At 42.5% G+C, this 20,429-nt stretch overlaps 1 protein-coding gene across 1 annotated transcript in view; it reads left to right on the top strand.

Annotated features, from left to right (window-relative positions):
* Positions 1-18,529, top strand: part of LOC113925508 — a 50,980-nt gene extending 32,451 nt beyond the window's left edge. The window contains exons 11-24 of the mRNA XM_035726268.1: positions 99-208; positions 740-929; positions 2,607-2,718; positions 4,043-4,218; positions 5,608-5,769; positions 7,291-7,400; positions 7,931-8,120; positions 9,794-9,905; positions 11,232-11,407; positions 12,798-12,959; positions 14,481-14,590; positions 15,121-15,310; positions 16,985-17,096; positions 18,155-18,529. Of these exons, the coding sequence (XP_035582161.1) occupies positions 99-208; positions 740-929; positions 2,607-2,718; positions 4,043-4,218; positions 5,608-5,769; positions 7,291-7,400; positions 7,931-8,120; positions 9,794-9,905; positions 11,232-11,407; positions 12,798-12,959; positions 14,481-14,590; positions 15,121-15,310; positions 16,985-17,096; positions 18,155-18,285 (2,043 nt within the window). The 3' untranslated portion in view covers positions 18,286-18,529. The remainder of the gene's footprint in view (positions 1-98; positions 209-739; positions 930-2,606; positions 2,719-4,042; positions 4,219-5,607; positions 5,770-7,290; positions 7,401-7,930; positions 8,121-9,793; positions 9,906-11,231; positions 11,408-12,797; positions 12,960-14,480; positions 14,591-15,120; positions 15,311-16,984; positions 17,097-18,154) is intronic.
* The last annotated feature ends 1,900 nt before the right edge of the window (positions 18,530-20,429 follow it).

Here is a 20,429-nt window from a genome sequence, read left to right as displayed (position 1 = left end):
GGGGGCTGAACTGAAATTTTTTAACTACATATTTTCTCTGTAATATTTCCAGTACATATTTTCTATAATATCTATACATATTTCTTTATCTCCATAAGGATTTTCTTAGAAATATCCCAGGAAGTATATTTTCATCTGATCTCTATGACCAATGGCTCGGTGTTATTGATCAAGGGAGCGAAGAGGAGAAGATAACTGCAGCCCAGAGGTAATGATGCAACGATGACTCTCCTCTGGTCCCATCTCTAAAACACAGCCAACATACTATTAGGAAAATATTGGCTTACGTTTTGCAGCTTTGCCCACTAAACTCCTGACCAATGCCCAAGTGTTTCAATTCTTCCCACCCATGGGGGCCAGCTTCAGAATAGAGGCACGCTTTAGGGCTATTATTGTTCATCTCCTGACCTTACTAATGTGGAATCCTTGGCCGTTTCACACCTTCTGGATACATGAAACTGGTAGACGAAATCCATTGGTCCAAGAGAGATGCTAGAGCATCGGCTGCCAGGGCTATGCCCTTCATAGTCTGTCAAACATTTACCTAACCGGAGAAGTTTTTATCTGGCTCAGGAACTGAATTCAGTGAAACAATTTTGTATACATTCATGCCTGGAACTCTGCTACAGCGGGTTGTGTACTAGATATACAAGGATGTATCCTGGTCCCTGTCTCTGTACTTCCAACCTCCTAAGTGGAGTGACTTGCCTAATTTAAAAGTGTATTTTTCTGACCTTAGGCTTTTAGCGCAGCTGCCAAGAGCAAATGTCGTTCTCGTGCGATACCTTTTTGGAGTGTTATACAACATTGAGCAACATTCCTCATCCAATCAGATGACCGCTTATAATTTATCAGTGTGTATAGCCCCAAGCATTCTTTGTCCACCTAATTCCTGCAACTTGGAATTGGAAGGCAACTTCATCAAAAAGGTAATGAGAGCGCTCATTTTTGTCCCCCCGGGGGGTAGAATCCCTACTTTGAACCGGAAATGTGCAGCAGTAACTCTGATGGATGGAACTTTGTGAAGTGCACCTTCTCATTAGGCCCCTGTGGAGTGGCAGAGTTCTTTATCCTACTGTGGTGGGGTCTGGGAAGGGGTGTCGTTAAACGGGAAACTCGGAGCAGTTGAGTCACGTCTTCCCCATCCAGGAGACTAAACGCTAGACTGACTAAACAAGACGGAGAAGAGTCGTGGGATACGATAGAAAAGAACCTGGGGTTGGAGCTTCACAAGGGAGGGTTCAACTCTCAGCCTCGTCTTTGAGGGACTTGTCACCTTGGGCAAAGCCATGGTTTCCTCACTACACGATGGCGACAACACCCAGCTCCTCCGGTCACCACTGGCACCTCCTAGGTGGCTTGGGCAATATGAGCACCCATGGCCTTCCTCTGCACTGGCCAAACACACTGGCCTTCCTCTGCACATTCAGGCTCACTTCGAAAAACACTCGGCTGCTATTTCACCTCTGCTACGTCATACGGCAACTAGTAAAAGATTCCAGAACATCCTCATAAGATGACAGCTCTTCCCCAAGCTCACACAGAGAGCCAGCAGGAGGCAAAGCAATGCATGAGAAGGGACTGAAGTTAGACAGACAGATACATTTTCTCTCCAGCTCTGTGGGTTTTCCCTCACAACCCCACAAAAATCTCTGCTTCCCAACTTTAAGATACTTCTTCATTTAAGAAACGGTTTTCTTAAGTTTTTGTTCCTACTTTATAAATTTTAATAAGATGTTATACATCAATTACAGCTCAATAAAACTGGAAACAAAATTTAAAATCAAGAAATAAGTCAACTTTCATAAGGCAGGCTACTTTGAAAATTATCCTAGTTTTATATACATATGTATGTATGTATGTATGTATTTGTTTTTTTGATGTGTATTTATTGAGAGAGGGAAAGAGAGAGAGTGAGCGGGGCAGGGGCAGAAGGAGAGGGAGAGGGAGAGGGAGAAGCCCAAGCAGATTCCCCACAGAGCACAGAGCCCAATGCTGGCTCCCTGTGGGGCTTGATCTCACCACCATGAGATCATGAGCTGAGCCAAAATCAAGAGTCAGATGCTCAACTGAGGCACCCTGCAATTTATCCTAGTCTTAAAGATGTAGCCACTGATACCAAAAGGTTAGCTATTAAACTAGGCCACGCATTATAACCTTAGCCCACTGATGAGCAGTATTTTAAAATCTGTACCCAAAGTACACGGGAAAGTATCACTCTTTCTTAGTATTTCTTAGAGAACTCTGGTTTCTATGTTTCCATTTTTTTTAAGATTTTATTTATTTACTTGACAGAGAGAGACACAGCGAGAGAGGGAACACAAGCAGGGGGATTGGGAGAGAGAGAGCAGCAGGCTTCCCGCGGAGCAGGGAGCCCGATGTAGGGCTGGATCCCAGGACCCTGGGATCATTACCTGAGCCGAAGGCAGATGCTTAACCGACTGAGCCACCCAGGCGCCCCTGGTTTCTGTGTATTTTTATCAACTCTGAATTTTTCTGGGAAGTCTTTCACATTTTTTCTTAGGTCCAAGGTCGATACACAAAATGTGATTTATAACTATGCCCTATGAAAAAGAGCACCCCATTTTTATCTTTTTGTGTTACAGATTTCTCTTGTACAATTTCTCATTGAAAATTGCCTCAGGATATTTGGAGAAGACATCACTTCCCTCTTGGGGGAGAACTCAATGAGTCTTGATAACAGCGAGAAGGCTGCAGGTACCGTGAATAATTTAATTGGCTTTATTGAGAAGCAGACAGCAAGGTTGCCAGGGGTCATGGGAGATGCTTAGACAGCGCTGTTCTGGAGCCCAGAGCATCGCCAGGGCAATGATTTCCATCTGCTCCTTCTTCCGAAGGCTGGCTCACAGGTCAAGGGAGGTTCCACACTGTTGTGCGACCAAAGAAAGGATAACATGAGGTCTCTCATTTCAAGAAGTTTCTAGTGTAGATCATAACGGCATTAGGACTCAACATGGTATGCTACCGTGTTTGGGAATTTTTTCTAACAAAATTCTAAATGGGTGCTAAATATCTATCTATCTATCTATCTATCTATCTATCTATCTATCTATAGATAGATAGAGAAAACATCATACATATAACTGTATTTATACATATAACTGGATACTTATACTATATAAATATATAAACATAATATATATATCTATGGGTAGTAGAGGTGCTCTGGTTGAAGCCAGAGTGAGGGGCCTTTCTTCCCCTCCCTCCTCTTTTTGCTCAGGGGCTCTTGAGGCACCATAGGTTTCCAGTGCCCTTTGAAACGGGTTGAAAAGAACTGGCATCATTGAGAAAAAAGGACCTGACTCGATGTCAAACGACCTCTCCAGAATCTAAATTCTTGTGCCCCCGTTTTCCAGCTATATTATCTTTGGCCAGTTATTCTAGCTCAGTATCAGTTTATTCATCTCTAAAATGTGGATAAAAATACTGTCTAAATCTTAGAATTGTTGTAAAACATTAAATAAGTTGATGCATGTAAAATAAATTAAAAAAAAAAAAAAAGCCATTAATAGGACTAGGAGAAGTGTCCCTGAGACTAGAGCTAGTATTATTTGAGCCTAGCTCATCAGAGCTAACTGGCAGCAGTCCACCTTAGAAGGTCGACATTCCATTCAGAACCTGGAGACACGTATCATCAATCCCTCCATATTTTTGACATTTCTTGGTTTTATGACGTTTACCACATTGCTTTCAGGAAATCTTTAGGAAAACTTAAGTCATCAGGATTTAAGATGAGTCTGGGGCACCTGGGTGGCTCAGTCGTTAAGCGTCTGCCTTCGGCTCAGGTCATGATCCAGGGGCCCTGGGATCGAGGCCTGCATTGGGCTCCCTGCTCCGAGGGCAGCCTGCTTCTCCCTCTCCCCGTCCCCCTGCTTGTGTTCCCTCTCTCGCTGTCTCTCTCTCTCTGTCAAAAAATACATAAAATGTAAAAAAAAAAAAAAAAAAAAATAGAAAAGCAAAAAAGAAGGTTAAGCGAATGAAAGAACAACTAAGACTACTAGTACTCTCACTTCTTCCTTAGACTCCGGCCAGAAGAGAGTTAAAATGCGTGCCTTAGGAGCCTGGGCCTTTCAGAAGGGCTCCAGAACTTGCCAGGGGAACCAGTGCAGAGTCCCACCTTCTGCAAAGCCAGGAGAGCTCTTTGGAGTTTCCCTCATGGATGTGTGTGATAAAGAAAACCTGCCCACCCCGGTTCTGGTAGGTCATCTCATTTTGGTCTTTTCTAGCGCTCCTGAGGAGGGGAAACTCGGAGAGGCCAAGTGTCCTCATCCAAATCTATCCCCAAATGGAGAAGTCATTAGACAGCCCCTGGCTTTGGCTGAGAAGCTCTGTTACTGTTATTTAAAAGAATGGAATCTGATTAGGTACTGCAGAGTCATGAGGCGCGTACAACAGGAAGGGCATTCTGGTCCATTCCACTTGTGCCTTGTTTCCACAAAGACCCACGTAGGCCTGTTCAGATCAGTCAAAATGGACTCTGTGTCTGTGAGTCTCTGAGAGGCCTCCTCGTCTTCCCACTCTCCCTTCACTGCCTTTCCGAACTCACACTATTCTCAAGTCTCCTTCAGCGGAGTCTACTCAGTCTAACAACAGCAAACACCTGACACGAGCATCAGGACGCATCCTCTGGCAAATAGGAATCCATTAATCCTAACAGAATATGTCAAACGAAAGCCACAGAGTTTGGCCTGTGTTATCTCAAACTGGTGGACTGAATTGTCAGTGTTGACATTCACGGAGTATTCGGTATCTCTGCAAACACTGTGCTGCATGTAGGGAACGTTCTGCTAGATATGAAGTAATGTATCATATTCACTAGCATGTGACATGCTAGCTACTACCCCAGTTCCTTGCATCACAGCAAATTTAGGGGGTAGCTAGGATTATCAACCTCCGCACTTCCCAAATGAATCAGAAAAGCCTCAGTATAGTACGATTGTGCCCCAGCTCACCCAATAGATAAGTAGCATAATAGACTTCAGCTCCGTTGCATTACCTGACCTGCAGCCCTTATTAACTTTCTACACAGCAGGGAGAGGACATGAAGATAGAGCAAAAGACAATGAAAGACTCATGAGAAGGGAGTGTAATCAGAGAAGGAGAAGAGGGTTTTTGAGCCTGATTTTAAAAGAGGGAAGGAAATAGAAGAAATAGGAATGGAGTATACAGTCACTTAAAGAGAAATAAACACATGGGAAATGAGTATTTCCTAAATAGACTTCCATACTTGGGGGAAGAGCATCTATGTAAGGGAATAATGAGAAAAGAATGGGAAAGTAGGAAACAGACGGCGATTCCACAAAAGCCTTGAAGCAGAAAAGTTTGATTTAAAAGTGTAAATTCAATGGAAAGGAAAATCTGATTAAAATAAGGGTTTAAAATATTTCAGTGTATGACTGTAAAATGGATTTTTGGGTAGAAAATATAGAGAGAGACACTGAAAGAAAAAAAATCCAGATCGACTTTCGTCCTTCCCGCTCTAAAACAGTGTACCATCACATTCCCCCGCTCGTTCAAAACGGAGGCAAGCTTGTGCTGTGGGTTTGTGGACATGAGACGCCATATACTTTCCTTTTCTTCCTACAGGATATGCTTTCCTTTATTAATCAAAAGGGGCCAGTCACAGAAGGCATCTTCAGAAAATCAGCCAATATAAAATCATGCAGAGTCCTAAAGGAGAAACTAAATTCTGGGGACAAAGTGAACCTGGACAGCGAATCTGTTCTTGTGGTCGCATCGGTCTTAAAGGTAGGGAAGGTTCCAGCATTATCCACACACGAGTCACTGAAGTTATGATTAGGGTCCTTCATCATGACTGCTCGAGGACCATAATGGGCATAATAGATTAAGAACCTGACAAACTGAAAAGCGCTTGACAAAATCAAAATTTAAGGAAGCTACTTTAGGAGTTAAAAGCCCCATAAGTTAGAAATACTTTCTGTTTTCACCCCCACACCGCCCTCCCCACCTTCACTCCTGGAGACTCCATGCAAAATACTCATACTAAAATGACTACTAGTAATGATAGTAAAATTTCAAAATACGCGCTTACACATACACAATTGTTTACCAAAGCAAACATCCTCACCACCCTCCTAATGAAGGCAAAGTTTCCAAAGGCAATAGAACAGAGAAAGAATTTAGTCCACCCACCGTGGCACTTATTACCAGCTCTGAACAACTCTATGTCAATGTAGTAATGACTACAATCTTAGAATCTCAGTCACATTTGGTCTTTCCTTGTCCCCCATTAATGTTCGACGATACGATAAACGCAATGGTTCAGAAATGACTTAGGTAACCACTCCTACACTGGGGCCATAGCAATATCCACTAGTAATATACATATAGGCATCGCGAGGCAGGAGAAGAATGATGATACACTAGGTGGCAAGATGAGTGTTGCCCTCTGTCAGGTGCACGCATGGAATTGATTCTCTAGCAAGAGGCACTAGGTTCTTTCCTAATTCCGTGTTGTAAGCACCGACTAGGAAGAGGGTGAGCACTTGTGGGTATAGTGCTTAGACATTTCTAAAGTTTTCTCTTCCTAAAGTTGACTGATCTTGGTGGAGAATCAGACTCTGCACCCTTGGCCTTGATAATATCGTGTCAAACTAACTGGAGAATTGGCCTAAACTAGGAATGAATGTATCCTCAGGACCACAATGAGTCTGCCATTAGACTCTCGACTTTTGGACAGTTAAGAAAAGGAAGAATGAAGCAATTATGAGAGTAGCTTTCTTCCAGGGAGCACACATACCCCAAATCAGAAGACCTGGTTCTTTCCTAACAGGTGTGCAAGAGCACACCTGTTTGTGTTTTTGTTTGCTTCAGAACTTTTCTTGCTAGAATTAAGAGCTAGCACTGTGTCTAAAACAAGCAAAATGGGCATGTGTATTTCTGTCAAGAAACTAACAGGATTTAGGATGGTCTATAGCCAGACCCTGTCAGTTTGTGGTACTTTGCACAAAAAACACACGCAAAAAAATAAGTTCCAGATGACAGAAGGGAGCTTTACCTTCATTTCCACCACAGCCTAAGGGTCTGCTTTTATGCTTCTAAGTTTTAGCGGGAGAAAATCCAAGCACCTGCTTCTGCGTGTGCAAGTCAATGGAGAGTCAGAGCCGAGCTCTTGACTGTGGGTCACAGTTTGGGTATCTGTGAAGGAAGTGGGGGCTGAACTGAAATTTTTTAACTACATATTTTCTCTGTAATATTTCCAGTACATATTTTCTATAATATCTATACATATTTCTTTATCTCCATAAGGATTTTCTTAGAAATATCCCAGGAAGTATATTTTCATCTGATCTCTATGACCAATGGCTCGGTGTTATTGATCAAGGGAGCGAAGAGGAGAAGATAACTGCAGCCCAGAGGTAATGATGCAACGATGACTCTCCTCTGGTCCCATCTCTAAAACACAGCCAACATACTATTAGGAAAATATTGGCTTACGTTTTGCAGCTTTGCCCACTAAACTCCTGACCAATGCCCAAGTGTTTCAATTCTTCCCACCCATGGGGGCCAGCTTCAGAATAGAGGCACGCTTTAGGGCTATTATTGTTCATCTCCTGACCTTACTAATGTGGAATCCTTGGCCGTTTCACACCTTCTGGATACATGAAACTGGTAGACGAAATCCATTGGTCCAAGAGAGATGCTAGAGCATCGGCTGCCAGGGCTATGCCCTTCATAGTCTGTCAAACATTTACCTAACCGGAGAAGTTTTTATCTGGCTCAGGAACTGAATTCAGTGAAACAATTTTGTATACATTCATGCCTGGAACTCTGCTACAGCGGGTTGTGTACTAGATATACAAGGATGTATCCTGGTCCCTGTCTCTGTACTTCCAACCTCCTAAGTGGAGTGACTTGCCTAATTAAAAGTGTATTTTTCTGACCTTAGGCTTTTAGCGCAGCTGCCAAGAGCAAATGTCGTTCTCGTGCGATACCTTTTTGGAGTGTTATACAACATTGAGCAACATTCCTCATCCAATCAGATGACCGCTTATAATTTATCAGTGTGTATAGCCCCAAGCATTCTTTGTCCACCTAATTCCTGCAACTTGGAATTGGAAGGCAACTTCATCAAAAAGGTAATGAGAGCGCTCATTTTTGTCCCCCCGGGGGGTAGAATCCCTACTTTGAACCGGAAATGTGCAGCAGTAACTCTGATGGATGGAACTTTGTGAAGTGCACCTTCTCATTAGGCCCCTGTGGAGTGGCAGAGTTCTTTATCCTACTGTGGTGGGGTCTGGGAAGGGGTGTCGTTAAACGGGAAACTCGGAGCAGTTGAGTCACGTCTTCCCCATCCAGGAGACTAAACGCTAGGACTTGACTAAACAAGACGGAGAAGAGTCGTGGGATACGATAGAAAAGAACCTGGGGTTGGAGCTTCACAAGGGAGGGTTCAACCTCAGCCTCGTCTTTGAGGGACTTGTCACCTTGGGCAAAGCCATGGTTTCCTCACTACACGATGGCGACAACACCCAGCTCCTCCGGTCACCACTGGCACCTCCTAGGTGGCTTGGGCAATATGAGCACCCATGGCCTTCCTCTGCACTGGCCAAACACACTGGCCTTCCTCTGCACATTCAGGCTCACTTCGAAAAACACTCGGCTGCTATTTCACCTCTGCTACGTCATACGGCACTAGTAAAGATTCCAGAACATCCTCATAAGATGACAGCTCTTCCCCAAGCTCACACAGAGAGCCAGCAGGAGGCAAAGCAATGCATGAGAAGGGACTGAAGTTAGACAGACAGATACGTTTTCTCTCCCAGCTCTGTGGGTTTTCCCTCACAACCCCACAAAAATCTCTGCTTCCCAACTTTAAGATACTTCTTCATTTAAGAAACGGTTTTCTTAAGTTTTTGTTCCTACTTTATAAATTTTAATAAGATGTTATACATCAATTACAGCTCAATAAAACTGGAAACAAAATTTAAAATCAAGAAATAAGTCAACTTTCATAAGGCAGGCTACTTTGAAAATTATCCTAGTTTTATATACATATGTATGTATGTATGTATGTATTTGTTTTTTTGATGTGTATTTATTGAGAGAGGGAAAGAGAGAGAGTGAGCGGGGCAGGGGCAGAAGGAGAGGGAGAGGGAGAGGGAGAAGCCAAGCAGATTCCCCACAGAGCACAGAGCCCAATGCTGGCTCCCTGTGGGGCTTGATCTCACCACCATGAGATCATGAGCTGAGCCAAAATCAAGAGTCAGATGCTCAACTGAGGCACCCTGCAATTTATCCTAGTCTTAAAGATGTAGCCACTGATACCAAAAGGTTAGCTATTAAACTAGGCCACGCATTATAACCTTAGCCCACTGATGAGCAGTATTTTAAAATCTGTACCCAAAGTACTCGGGAAAGTATCACTCTTTCTTAGTATTTCTTAGAGAACTCTGGTTTCTATGTTTCCATTTTTTTTAAGATTTTATTTATTTACTTGACAGAGAGAGACACAGCGAGAGAGGGAACACAAGCAGGGGGATTGGGAGAGAGAGCAGCAGGCTTCCCGCGGAGCAGGGAGCCCGATGTAGGGCTGGATCCCAGGACCCTGGGATCATTACCTGAGCCGAAGGCAGATGCTTAACCGACTGAGCCACCCAGGCGCCCCTGGTTTCTGTGTATTTTTATCAACTCTGAATTTTTCTGGGAAGTCTTTCACATTTTTTCTTAGGTCCAAGGTCGATACACAAAATGTGATTTATAACTATGCCCTATGAAAAAGAGCACCCCATTTTATCTTTTTGTGTTACAGATTTCTCTTGTACAATTTCTCATTGAAAATTGCCTCAGGATATTTGGAGAAGACATCACTTCCCTCTTGGGGGAGAACTCAATGAGTCTTGATAACAGCGAGAAGGCTGCAGGTACCGTGAATAATTTAATTGGCTTTATTGAGAAGCAGGACAGCAAGGTTGCCAGGGGTCATGGGAGATGCTTAGACAGCGCTGTTCTGGAGCCCAGAGCATCGCCAGGGCAATGATTTCCATCTGCTCCTTCTTCCGAAGGCTGGCTCACAGGTCAAGGGAGGTTCCACACTGTTGTGCGACCCAAAGAAAGGATAACATGAGGTCTCTCATTTCAAGAAGTTTCTAGTGTAGATCATAACGGCATTAGGACTCAACATGGTATGCTACCGTGTTTGGGAATTTTTTCTAACAAAATTCTAAATGGGTGCTAAATATCTATCTATCTATCTATCTATCTATCTATCTATCTATGTATAGATAGATAGAGAAAACATCATACATATAACTGTATTTATACATATAACTGGATACTTATACTATATAAATATATAAACATAATATATATATCTATGGGTAGTAGAGGTGCTCTGGTTGAAGCCAGAGTGAGGGGCCTTTCTTCCCCTCCCTCCTCTTTTTGCTCAGGGGCTCTTGAGGCACCATAGGTTTCCAGTGCCCTTTGAAACGGGTTGAAAAGAACTGGCATCATTGAGAAAAAAGGACCTGACTCGATGTCAAACGACCTCTCCAGAATCTAAATTCTTGTGCCCCCGTTTTCCAGCTATATTATCTTTGGCCAGTTATTCTAGCTCAGTATCAGTTTATTCATCTCTAAAATGTGGATAAAAATACTGTCTAAATCTTAGAATTGTTGTAAACATTAAATAAGTTGATGCATGTAAAATAAATTAAAAAAAAAAAAAAAGCCATTAATAGGACTAGGAGAAGTGTCCCTGAGACTAGAGCTAGTATTATTTGAGCCTAGCTCATCAGAGCTAACTGGCAGCAGTCCACCTTAGAAGGTCGACATTCCATTCAGAACCTGGAGACACGTATCATCAATCCCTCCATATTTTTGACATTTCTTGGTTTTATGACGTTTACCACATTGCTTTCAGGAAATCTTTAGGAAAACTTAAGTCATCAGGATTTAAGATGAGTCTGGGGCACCTGGGTGGCTCAGTCGTTAAGCGTCTGCCTTCGGCTCAGGTCATGATCCAGGGGCCCTGGGATCGAGGCCTGCATTGGGCTCCCTGCTCCGAGGGCAGCCTGCTTCTCCCTCTCCCCGTCCCCCTGCTTGTGTTCCCTCTCTCGCTGTCTCTCTCTCTCTGTCAAAAAATACATAAAATGTAAAAAAAAAAAAAAAAAAAAAATAGAAAAGCAAAAAAGAAGGTTAAGCGAATGAAAGAACAACTAAGACTACTAGTACTCTCACTTCTTCCTTAGACTCCGGCCAGAAGAGAGTTAAAATGCGTGCCTTAGGAGCCTGGGCCTTTCAGAAGGGCTCCAGAACTTGCCAGGGGAACCAGTGCAGAGTCCCACCTTCTGCAAAGCCAGGAGAGCTCTTTGGAGTTTCCCTCATGGATGTGTGTGATAAAGAAAACCTGCCCACCCCGGTTCTGGTAGGTCATCTCATTTTGGTCTTTTCTAGCGCTCCTGAGGAGGGGAAACTCGGAGAGGCCAAGTGTCCTCATCCAAATCTATCCCCAAATGGAGAAGTCATTAGACAGCCCCTGGCTTTGGCTGAGAAGCTCTGTTACTGTTATTTAAAAGAATGGAATCTGATTAGGTACTGCAGAGTCATGAGGCGCGTACAACAGGAAAGGGCATTCTGGTCCATTCCACTTGTGCCTTGTTTCCACAAAGACCCACGTAGGCCTGTTCAGATCAGTCAAAATGGACTCTGTGTCTGTGAGTCTCTGAGAGGCCTCCTCGTCTTCCCACTCTCCCTTCACTGCCTTTCCGAACTCACACTATTCTCAAGTCTCCTTCAGCGGAGTCTACTCAGTCTAACAACAGCAAACACCTGACACGAGCATCAGGACGCATCCTCTGGCAAATAGGAATCCATTAATCCTAACAGAATATGTCAAACGAAAGCCACAGAGTTTGGCCTGTGTTATCTCAAACTGGTGGACTGAATTGTCAGTGTTGACATTCACGGAGTATTCGGTATCTCTGCAAACACTGTGCTGCATGTAGGGAACGTTCTGCTAGATATGAAGTAATGTATCATATTCACTAGCATGTGACATGCTAGCTACTACCCCAGTTCCTTGCATCACAGCAAATTTAGGGGGTAGCTAGGATTATCAACCTCCGCACTTCCCAAATGAATCAGAAAAGCCTCAGTATAGTACGATTGTGCCCCAGCTCACCCAATAGATAAGTAGCATAATAGACTTCAGCTCCGTTGCATTACCTGACTGCAGCCCTTATTAACTTTCTACACAGCAGGGAGAGGACATGAAGATAGAGCAAAAGACAATGAAAGACTCATGAGAAGGGAGTGTAATCAGAGAAGGAGAAGAGGGTTTTTGAGCCTGATTTTAAAAGAGGGAAGGAAATAGAAGAAATAGGAATGGAGTATACAGTCACTTAAAGAGAAATAAACACATGGGAAATGAGTATTTCCTAAATAGACTTCCATACTTGGGGGAAGAGCATCTATGTAAGGGAATAATGAGAAAAGAATGGGAAAGTAGGAAACAGACGGCGATTCCACAAAAGCCTTGAAGCAGAAAAGTTTGATTTAAAAGTGTAAATTCAATGGAAAGGAAAATCTGATTAAAATAAGGGTTTAAAATATTTCAGTGTATGACTGTAAAATGGATTTTTGGGTAGAAAATATAGAGAGAGACACTGAAAGAAAAAAAAATCCAGATCGACTTTCGTCCTTCCCGCTCTAAAACAGTGTACCATCACATTCCCCCGCTCGTTCAAAACGGAGGCAAGCTTGTGCTGTGGGTTTGTGGACATGAGACGCCATATACTTTCCTTTTCTTCCTACAGGATATGCTTTCCTTTATTAATCAAAAGGGGCCAGTCACAGAAGGCATCTTCAGAAAATCAGCCAATATAAAATCATGCAGAGTCCTAAAGGAGAAACTAAATTCTGGGGACAAAGTGAACCTGGACAGCGAATCTGTTCTTGTGGTCGCATCGGTCTTAAAGGTAGGGAAGGTTCCAGCATTATCCACACACGAGTCACTGAAGTTATGATTAGGGTCCTTCATCATGACTGCTCGAGGACCATAAATGGGCATAATAGATTAAGAACCTGACAAACTGAAAAGCGCTTGACAAAATCAAAATTTAAGGAAGCTACTTTAGGAGTTAAAAGCCCCATATGTTAGAAATACTTTCTGTTTTCACCCCACACCGCCCTCCCCACCTTCACTCCTGGAGACTCCATGCAAAATACTCATACTAAAATGACTACTAGTAATGATAGTAAATTTCAAAATACGCGCTTACACATACACAATTGTTTACCAAAGCAAACATCCTCACCACCCTCCTAATGAAGGCAAAGTTTCCAAAGGCAATAGAACAGAGAAAGAATTTAGTCCACCCACCGTGGCACTTATTACCAGCTCTGAACAACTCTATGTCAATGTAGTAATGACTACAATCTTAGAATCTCAGTCACATTTGGTCTTTCCTTGTCCCCCATTAATGTTCGACGATACGATAAAAGCAATGGTTCAGAAATGACTTAGGTAACCACTCCTACACTGGGGCCATAGCAATATCCACTAGTAATATACATATAGGCATCGCGAGGCAGGAGAAGAATGATGATACACTAGGTGGCAAGATGAGTGTTGCCCTCTGTCAGGTGCACGCATGGAATTGATTCTCTAGCAAGAGGCACTAGGTTCTTTCCTAATTCCGTGTTGTAAGCACCGACTAGGAAGAGGGTGAGCACTTGTGGGTATAGTGCTTAGACATTTCTAAAGTTTTCTCTTCCTAAAGTTGACTGATCTTGGTGGAGAATCAGACTCTGCACCCTTGGCCTTGATAATATCGTGTCAAACTAACTGGAGAATTGGCCTAAACTAGGAATGAATGTATCCTCAGGACCACAATGAGTCTGCCATTAGACTCTCGACTTTTGGACAGTTAAGAAAAGGAAGAATGAAGCAATTATGAGAGTAGCTTTCTTCCAGGGAGCACACATACCCCAAATCAGAAGACCTGGTTCTTTCCTAACAGGTGTGCAAGAGCACACCTGTTTGTGTTTTGTTTGCTTCAGAACTTTTCTTGCTAGAATTAAGAGCTAGCACTGTGTCTAAAACAAGCAAAATGGGCATGTGTATTTCTGTCCAAGAAACTAACAGGATTTAGGATGGTCTATAGCCAGACCCTGTCAGTTTGTGGTACTTTGCACAAAAAAACACACGCAAAAAAATAAGTTCCAGATGACAGAAGGGAGCTTTACCTTCATTTCCACCACAGCCTAAGGGTCTGCTTTTATGCTTCTAAGTTTTAGCGGGAGAAAATCCAAGCACCTGCTTCTGCGTGTGCAAGTCAATGGAGAGTCAGAGCCGAGCTCTTGACTGTGGGTCACAGTTTGGGTATCTGTGAAGGAAGTGGGGGCTGAACTGAAATTTTTTAACTACATATTTTCTCTGTAATATTTCCAGTACATATTTTCTATAATATCTATACATATTTCTTTATCTCCATAAGGATTTTCTTAGAAATATCCCAGGAAGTATATTTTCATCTGATCTCTATGACCAATGGCTCGGTGTTATTGATCAAGGGAGCGAAGAGGAGAAGATAACTGCAGCCCAGAGGTAATGATGCAACGATGACTCTCCTCTGGTCCCATCTCTAAAACACAGCCAACATACTATTAGGAAAATATTGGCTTACGTTTTGCAGCTTTGCCCACTAAACTCCTGACCAATGCCCAAGTGTTTCAATTCTTCCCACCCATGGGGGCCAGCTTCAGAATAGAGGCACGCTTTAGGGCTATTATTGTTCATCTCCTGACCTTACTAATGTGGAATCCTTGGCCGTTTCACACCTTCTGGATACATGAAACTGGTAGACGAAATCCATTGGTCCAAGAGAGATGCTAGAGCATCGGCTGCCAGGGCTATGCCCTTCATAGTCTGTCAAACATTTACCTAACCGGAGAAGTTTTATCTGGCTCAGGAACTGAATTCAGTGAAACAATTTTGTATACATTCATGCCTGGAACTCTGCTACAGCGGGTTGTGTACTAGATATACAAGGATGTATCCTGGTCCCTGTCTCTGTACTTCCAACCTCCTAAGTGGAGTGACTTGCCTAATTTAAAAGTGTATTTTTCTGACCTTAGGCTTTTAGCGCAGCTGCCAAGAGCAAATGTCGTTCTCGTGCGATACCTTTTTGGAGTGTTATACAACATTGAGCAACATTCCTCATCCAATCAGATGACCGCTTATAATTTATCAGTGTGTATAGCCCCAAGCATTCTTTGTCCACCTAATTCCTGCAACTTGGAATTGGAAGGCAACTTCATCAAAAAGGTAATGAGAGCGCTCATTTTTGTCCCCCCGGGGGGTAGAATCCCTACTTTGAACCGGAAATGTGCAGCAGTAACTCTGATGGATGGAACTTTGTGAAGTGCACCTTCTCATTAGGCCCCTGTGGAGTGGCAGAGTTCTTTATCCTACTGTGGTGGGGTCTGGGAAGGGGTGTCGTTAAACGGGAAACTCGGAGCAGTTGAGTCACGTCTTCCCCATCCAGGAGACTAAACGCTAGACTGACTAAACAAGACGGAGAAGAGTCGTGGGATACGATAGAAAAGAACCTGGGGTTGGAGCTTCACAAGGGAGGGTTCAACTCTCAGCCTCGTCTTTGAGGGACTTGTCACCTTGGGCAAAGCCATGGTTTCCTCACTACACGATGGCGACAACACCCAGCTCCTCCGGTCACCACTGGCACCTCCTAGGTGGCTTGGGCAATATGAGCACCCATGGCCTTCCTCTGCACTGGCCAAACACACTGGCCTTCCTCTGCACATTCAGGCTCACTTCGAAAAACACTCGGCTGCTATTTCACCTCTGCTACGTCATACGGCAACTAGTAAAAGATTCCAGAACATCCTCATAAGATGACAGCTCTTCCCCAAGCTCACACAGAGAGCCAGCAGGAGGCAAAGCAATGCATGAGAAGGGACTGAAGTTAGACAGACAGATACGTTTTCTCTCCAGCTCTGTGGGTTTTCCCTCACAACCCCACAAAAATCTCTGCTTCCCAACTTTAAGATACTTCTTCATTTAAGAAACGGTTTTCTTAAGTTTTTGTTCCTACTTTATAAATTTTAATAAGATGTTATACATCAATTACAGCTCAATAAAACTGGAAACAAAATTTAAAATCAAGAAATAAGTCAACTTTCATAAGGCAGGCTACTTTGAAAATTATCCTAGTTTTATATACATATGTATGTATGTATGTATGTATTTGTTTTTTTGATGTGTATTTATTGAGAGAGGGAAAGAGAGAGAGTGAGCGGGGCAGGGGCAGAAGGAGAGGGAGAGGGAGAGGGAGAAGCCCAAGCAGATTCCCCACAGAGCACAGAGCCCAATGCTGGCTCCCTGTGGGGCTTGATCTCACCACCATGAGATCATGAGCTGAGCCAAAATCAAGAGTCAGATGCTCAACTGAGGCACCCTGCAATTTATCCTAGTCTTAAAGATGTAGCCACTGATACCAAAAGGTTAGCTATTAAACTAGGCCACGCATTATAACCTTAGCCCACTGATGAGCAGTATTTTAAAATCTGTACCCAAAGTACACGGGAAAGTATCACTCTTTCTTAGTATTTCTTAGAGAACTCTGGTTTCTATGTTTCCATTTTTTTTAAGATTTTATTTATTTACTTGACAGAGAGAGACACAGCGAGAGAGGGAACACAAGCAGGGGGATTGGGAGAGAGAGCAGCAGGCTTCCCGCGGAGCAGGGAGCCCGATGTAGGGCTGGATCCCAGGACCCTGGGATCATTACCTGAGCCGAAGGCAGATGCTTAACCGACTGAGCCACCCAGGCGCCCCTGGTTTCTGTGTATTTTTATCAACTCTGAATTTTTCTGGAAGTCTTTCACATTTTTTCTTAGGTCCAAGGTCGATACACAAAATGTGATTTATAACTATGCCCTATGAAAAAGAGCACCCCATTTTTATCTTTTTGTGTTACAGATTTCTCTTGTACAATTTCTCATTGAAAATTGCCTCAGGATATTTGGAGAAGACATCACTTCCCTCTTGGGAGAGAACTCAATGAGTCTTGATAACAGCGAGAAGGCTGCAGGTACCGTGAATAATTTAATTGGCTTTAGTGTGAAGGAGACAGCAAGGTTGCCAGGGGTCATGGGAGATGGTTAGACAGCGCTGTTCTGGAGCCCAGAGCATCGCCAGGGCAATGATTTCCATCTGCTCCTTTTTTCGAAGGCTGGCTCACAGGTCAAGGGAGGTTCCACACTGTTGTGCGACCAAAGAAAGGATAAGATGAGGTCTCTCATTTCAAGAAGTTTCTAGTGTAGATCATAACGGCATTAGGACTCATCATGGTATGCTACCGTGTTTGGGAATTTTTTCTAACAAAATTCTAAATGGGTGCTAAATATATATCTATATATCATCATACATATATATGTAGTTATATATATATATTGAGATACTTATTCTATATAAATATATAAATATAATATATATATTCTATATGGGTAGTAGAGGTGCTCTGGTTGAAGCCAGAGTGAGGGGCCTTTCTTCCCCTCCCTCCTCTTTTTTCTCAGGGGCTCTTGAGGCACCATAGGATTCCAATGCCCTTTGAAACGGGTTGAAAAGTACTGGCATCATTGAGAAAAAAGGACCTGACTCGATGTCAAACGACCTCTCCAGACTCTAAATTCCTTGTGCCCCCGTTTTCCAGCTATATTATCTTTGGCCAGTTATTCTAGCTCAGTATCAGTTTATTCATCTCTAAAATGTGGATAAAAATACTGTCTAAATCTTAGAATTGTTGTAAACATTAAATAAGTTGATGCATGTAAAATAAATTAAAAAAAAAAAAGCCATTAATAGGACTAGGAGAAGTGTCCCTGAGACTAGAGCTAGTATTATTTGAGCCTAGCTCATCAGAGCTAACTGGCAGCAGTCCACCTTAGAAGGTCGACATTCCATTCAGAACCTGGAGACACGTATCATCAATCCCTCCATATATTTGACATTTCTTGGTTTTATGACGTTTACCTCATTCCTTTGAGGAAATCTTTAGGTAAATACATGTCATCAGGAATTAAAATAAATCTCGTGGAGTGTCTGAAAATATGCTTATATAAGACAACTGTTTGTTTTTCATTCCATCAGTGACAGAAAAACAACCTCTTGAATCCAAGCCAGTGAGAGTGGAAGTGATTTACAAAAAGGCACAACTGCAGTATGATACCAAGACCGCATCTGGCATGGGTCCACCCAGCTACCTGTCTACAGTTTTCTAATTCACTGAAGACTAGAATCTCCATAATAACACTTGACTCTTCCTTTTTATTTTTTATAAAATAGAAAATGAAATGAACTCCTTTTCCAATGAATAAAAAATGAGCCCCTTCCAAGGAACTCGCTCATCCCATTTGAATTTTTCTTCTCCCTCATCTCGTATTATCCATATTGAGGAAATCTTCCCACAAAGTATCTCCTCTGTCTTCAATGCCTACCATATCATATTATGTACTCTTTGTACTGTAGTGTTTTGTATATTTTTATATTGATGTAATAAAAGTAATTCCATAAATCAATGGGTTAGACAACTATTTTGTTTGCTTATGATTCATATCAACACTTCTGTGGAGTCTCATCTGAGCAGTTCTGGTCTCAGCTGAGGTCACTTGTGCACCTGAAGTCAGCTGGCAGCTCATCTGGAGCTAACCTAGGAGTCTGTTTATTGGTGTTGGCTCCCCGCTGGTCCCCATGTCTTCAACATATGGTGGAGGAAGAGTTCCTAGAAGCTAGAAAGGCTTTTCAAGAGGTAATGTGGGAGAGGACTGTGCAAAGGACCATGCCAAAGACAGTGATTTACAAGACAAGGAGGCATTCATTATTTATTAAGACCACACATGATAATCAAAACTCAAGGCAGCACCACTACTACACATATCCTTCTATTCATTGACCTTTAATCCTCAGTGGGTAATAATCAGCATTTCCTAAAAGGCATTCCAAGTGTGGTAGAAAGTATCTTTGAAATAATAACTGATTTTTTACCTCATGTATTCTTTGCCTCTATCCTTCTCCCTGTCTTCAGCTGTCTTACGGACAACTAAATCACTTACTCAGGGAATAGAAGCTAGAGGAGAATATGAGGAAAAGGGAGCTCTTTGTTTCTTATGAGTTTTAAAAATTTAGCTTTCTAGGAAACAAAACTTATTCATGGCATAAAGTAGAAGATTTAGGTGGAAATTTCATGGGAAAAGCCCAAAACCATTAGGTACATGGGACATCTGCCCCTTTTCCTGGATAGAAGCCAAAGAAAGCAGGAAGGCCTCACAGAATAGCTAACTGACTTGTCTAAGAAAGATGGGGCCCTGTGGGTCCACAGAGAGTTTCGTATACCTCAGCATGGAACAGATCAGTAAGTAAAGTGTTCCCATCAATTCCAGAAGAGTATGGAAGAAATACAGAGAGCCACCAGGTTTGAAAGACATGTCTCAACAACAGTAGTACTAACCAATTCCCCAGGACAAGAGAGGAGTTAGGACATGTCAGCAGATGCTAGTATACATCAATGACACAAAGCACCAGATAAGTGCCATCTCACCATTTCATAGCTTCCTAACTCCCTAGCACTAGAAGACTCCAGAACATAGACACACTCCTGGGGGAAATTAAGAGATCCTGAATTTCTACCAATCTGGGAACAGAGAATCAAACTAGACACCAAGCGACCTATTTCAAAATACAGAATTGGACATTTATTACATATGTCAGTGTATATAGACTGAGATTGGTATCAATATATATAGAATATATGATCTGAGCAGTTTTCCTAGAAATGGTTCCCTGGTCAAATAGGTTTGGGAAATTCTGTATCTTCCTTTTGGAAGTCAAATGTTCCAGTTTTTTCCACATTTATTTGACATTACTTGGCTCTTTTGGAATAACCCCATTAAGTAATGATCCTGGGAACATACATTAATAAACATTGCTCTGAATTTATTTCTTCTTGTCACAGATTTTACCATTTTACTCACCTGCTAAGAAGCCATCAATGGATTTCAATAGATCTTTGGATTTTTTTTTTTCAGAAAAAAATGTCCTTTTTTAGATCCTCCACAATGCAACCTGCTCTAGTAATCAAATTTGTCTTCACTCTTTCCCATTGTAGATCCTTTGCTTTAGCTAGGTCAGACACTTTCCTGGTCCCTGAATAAGTCACACTCACTTTTCTAACTATAATTCTCACCTCTCCTTGGTCTCTATGTTTCCACCCACTAACTAGGTAGCCATCTGGGTTCTCCACTCCCAGAAATTTCACAAAGTCTTCCTAATCTCAAATTAATTGTTCTTTACATGAGCGCTTGCCCCTACTAGAGGTGGGCTCGTATGCTGCTTTGCACCATCAGGAATTATGCCAGTGTGTTCATAC

The sequence above is a fragment of the Zalophus californianus genome, chromosome 2, assembly GCF_009762305.2.
Source record: "Zalophus californianus isolate mZalCal1 chromosome 2, mZalCal1.pri.v2, whole genome shotgun sequence".
Classification (NCBI taxonomy): Eukaryota; Metazoa; Chordata; class Mammalia; order Carnivora; family Otariidae; genus Zalophus; species Zalophus californianus.
Note: the sequence above shows the minus strand (reverse complement) of the source record. Positions and strands in the feature narration are given on the sequence as shown.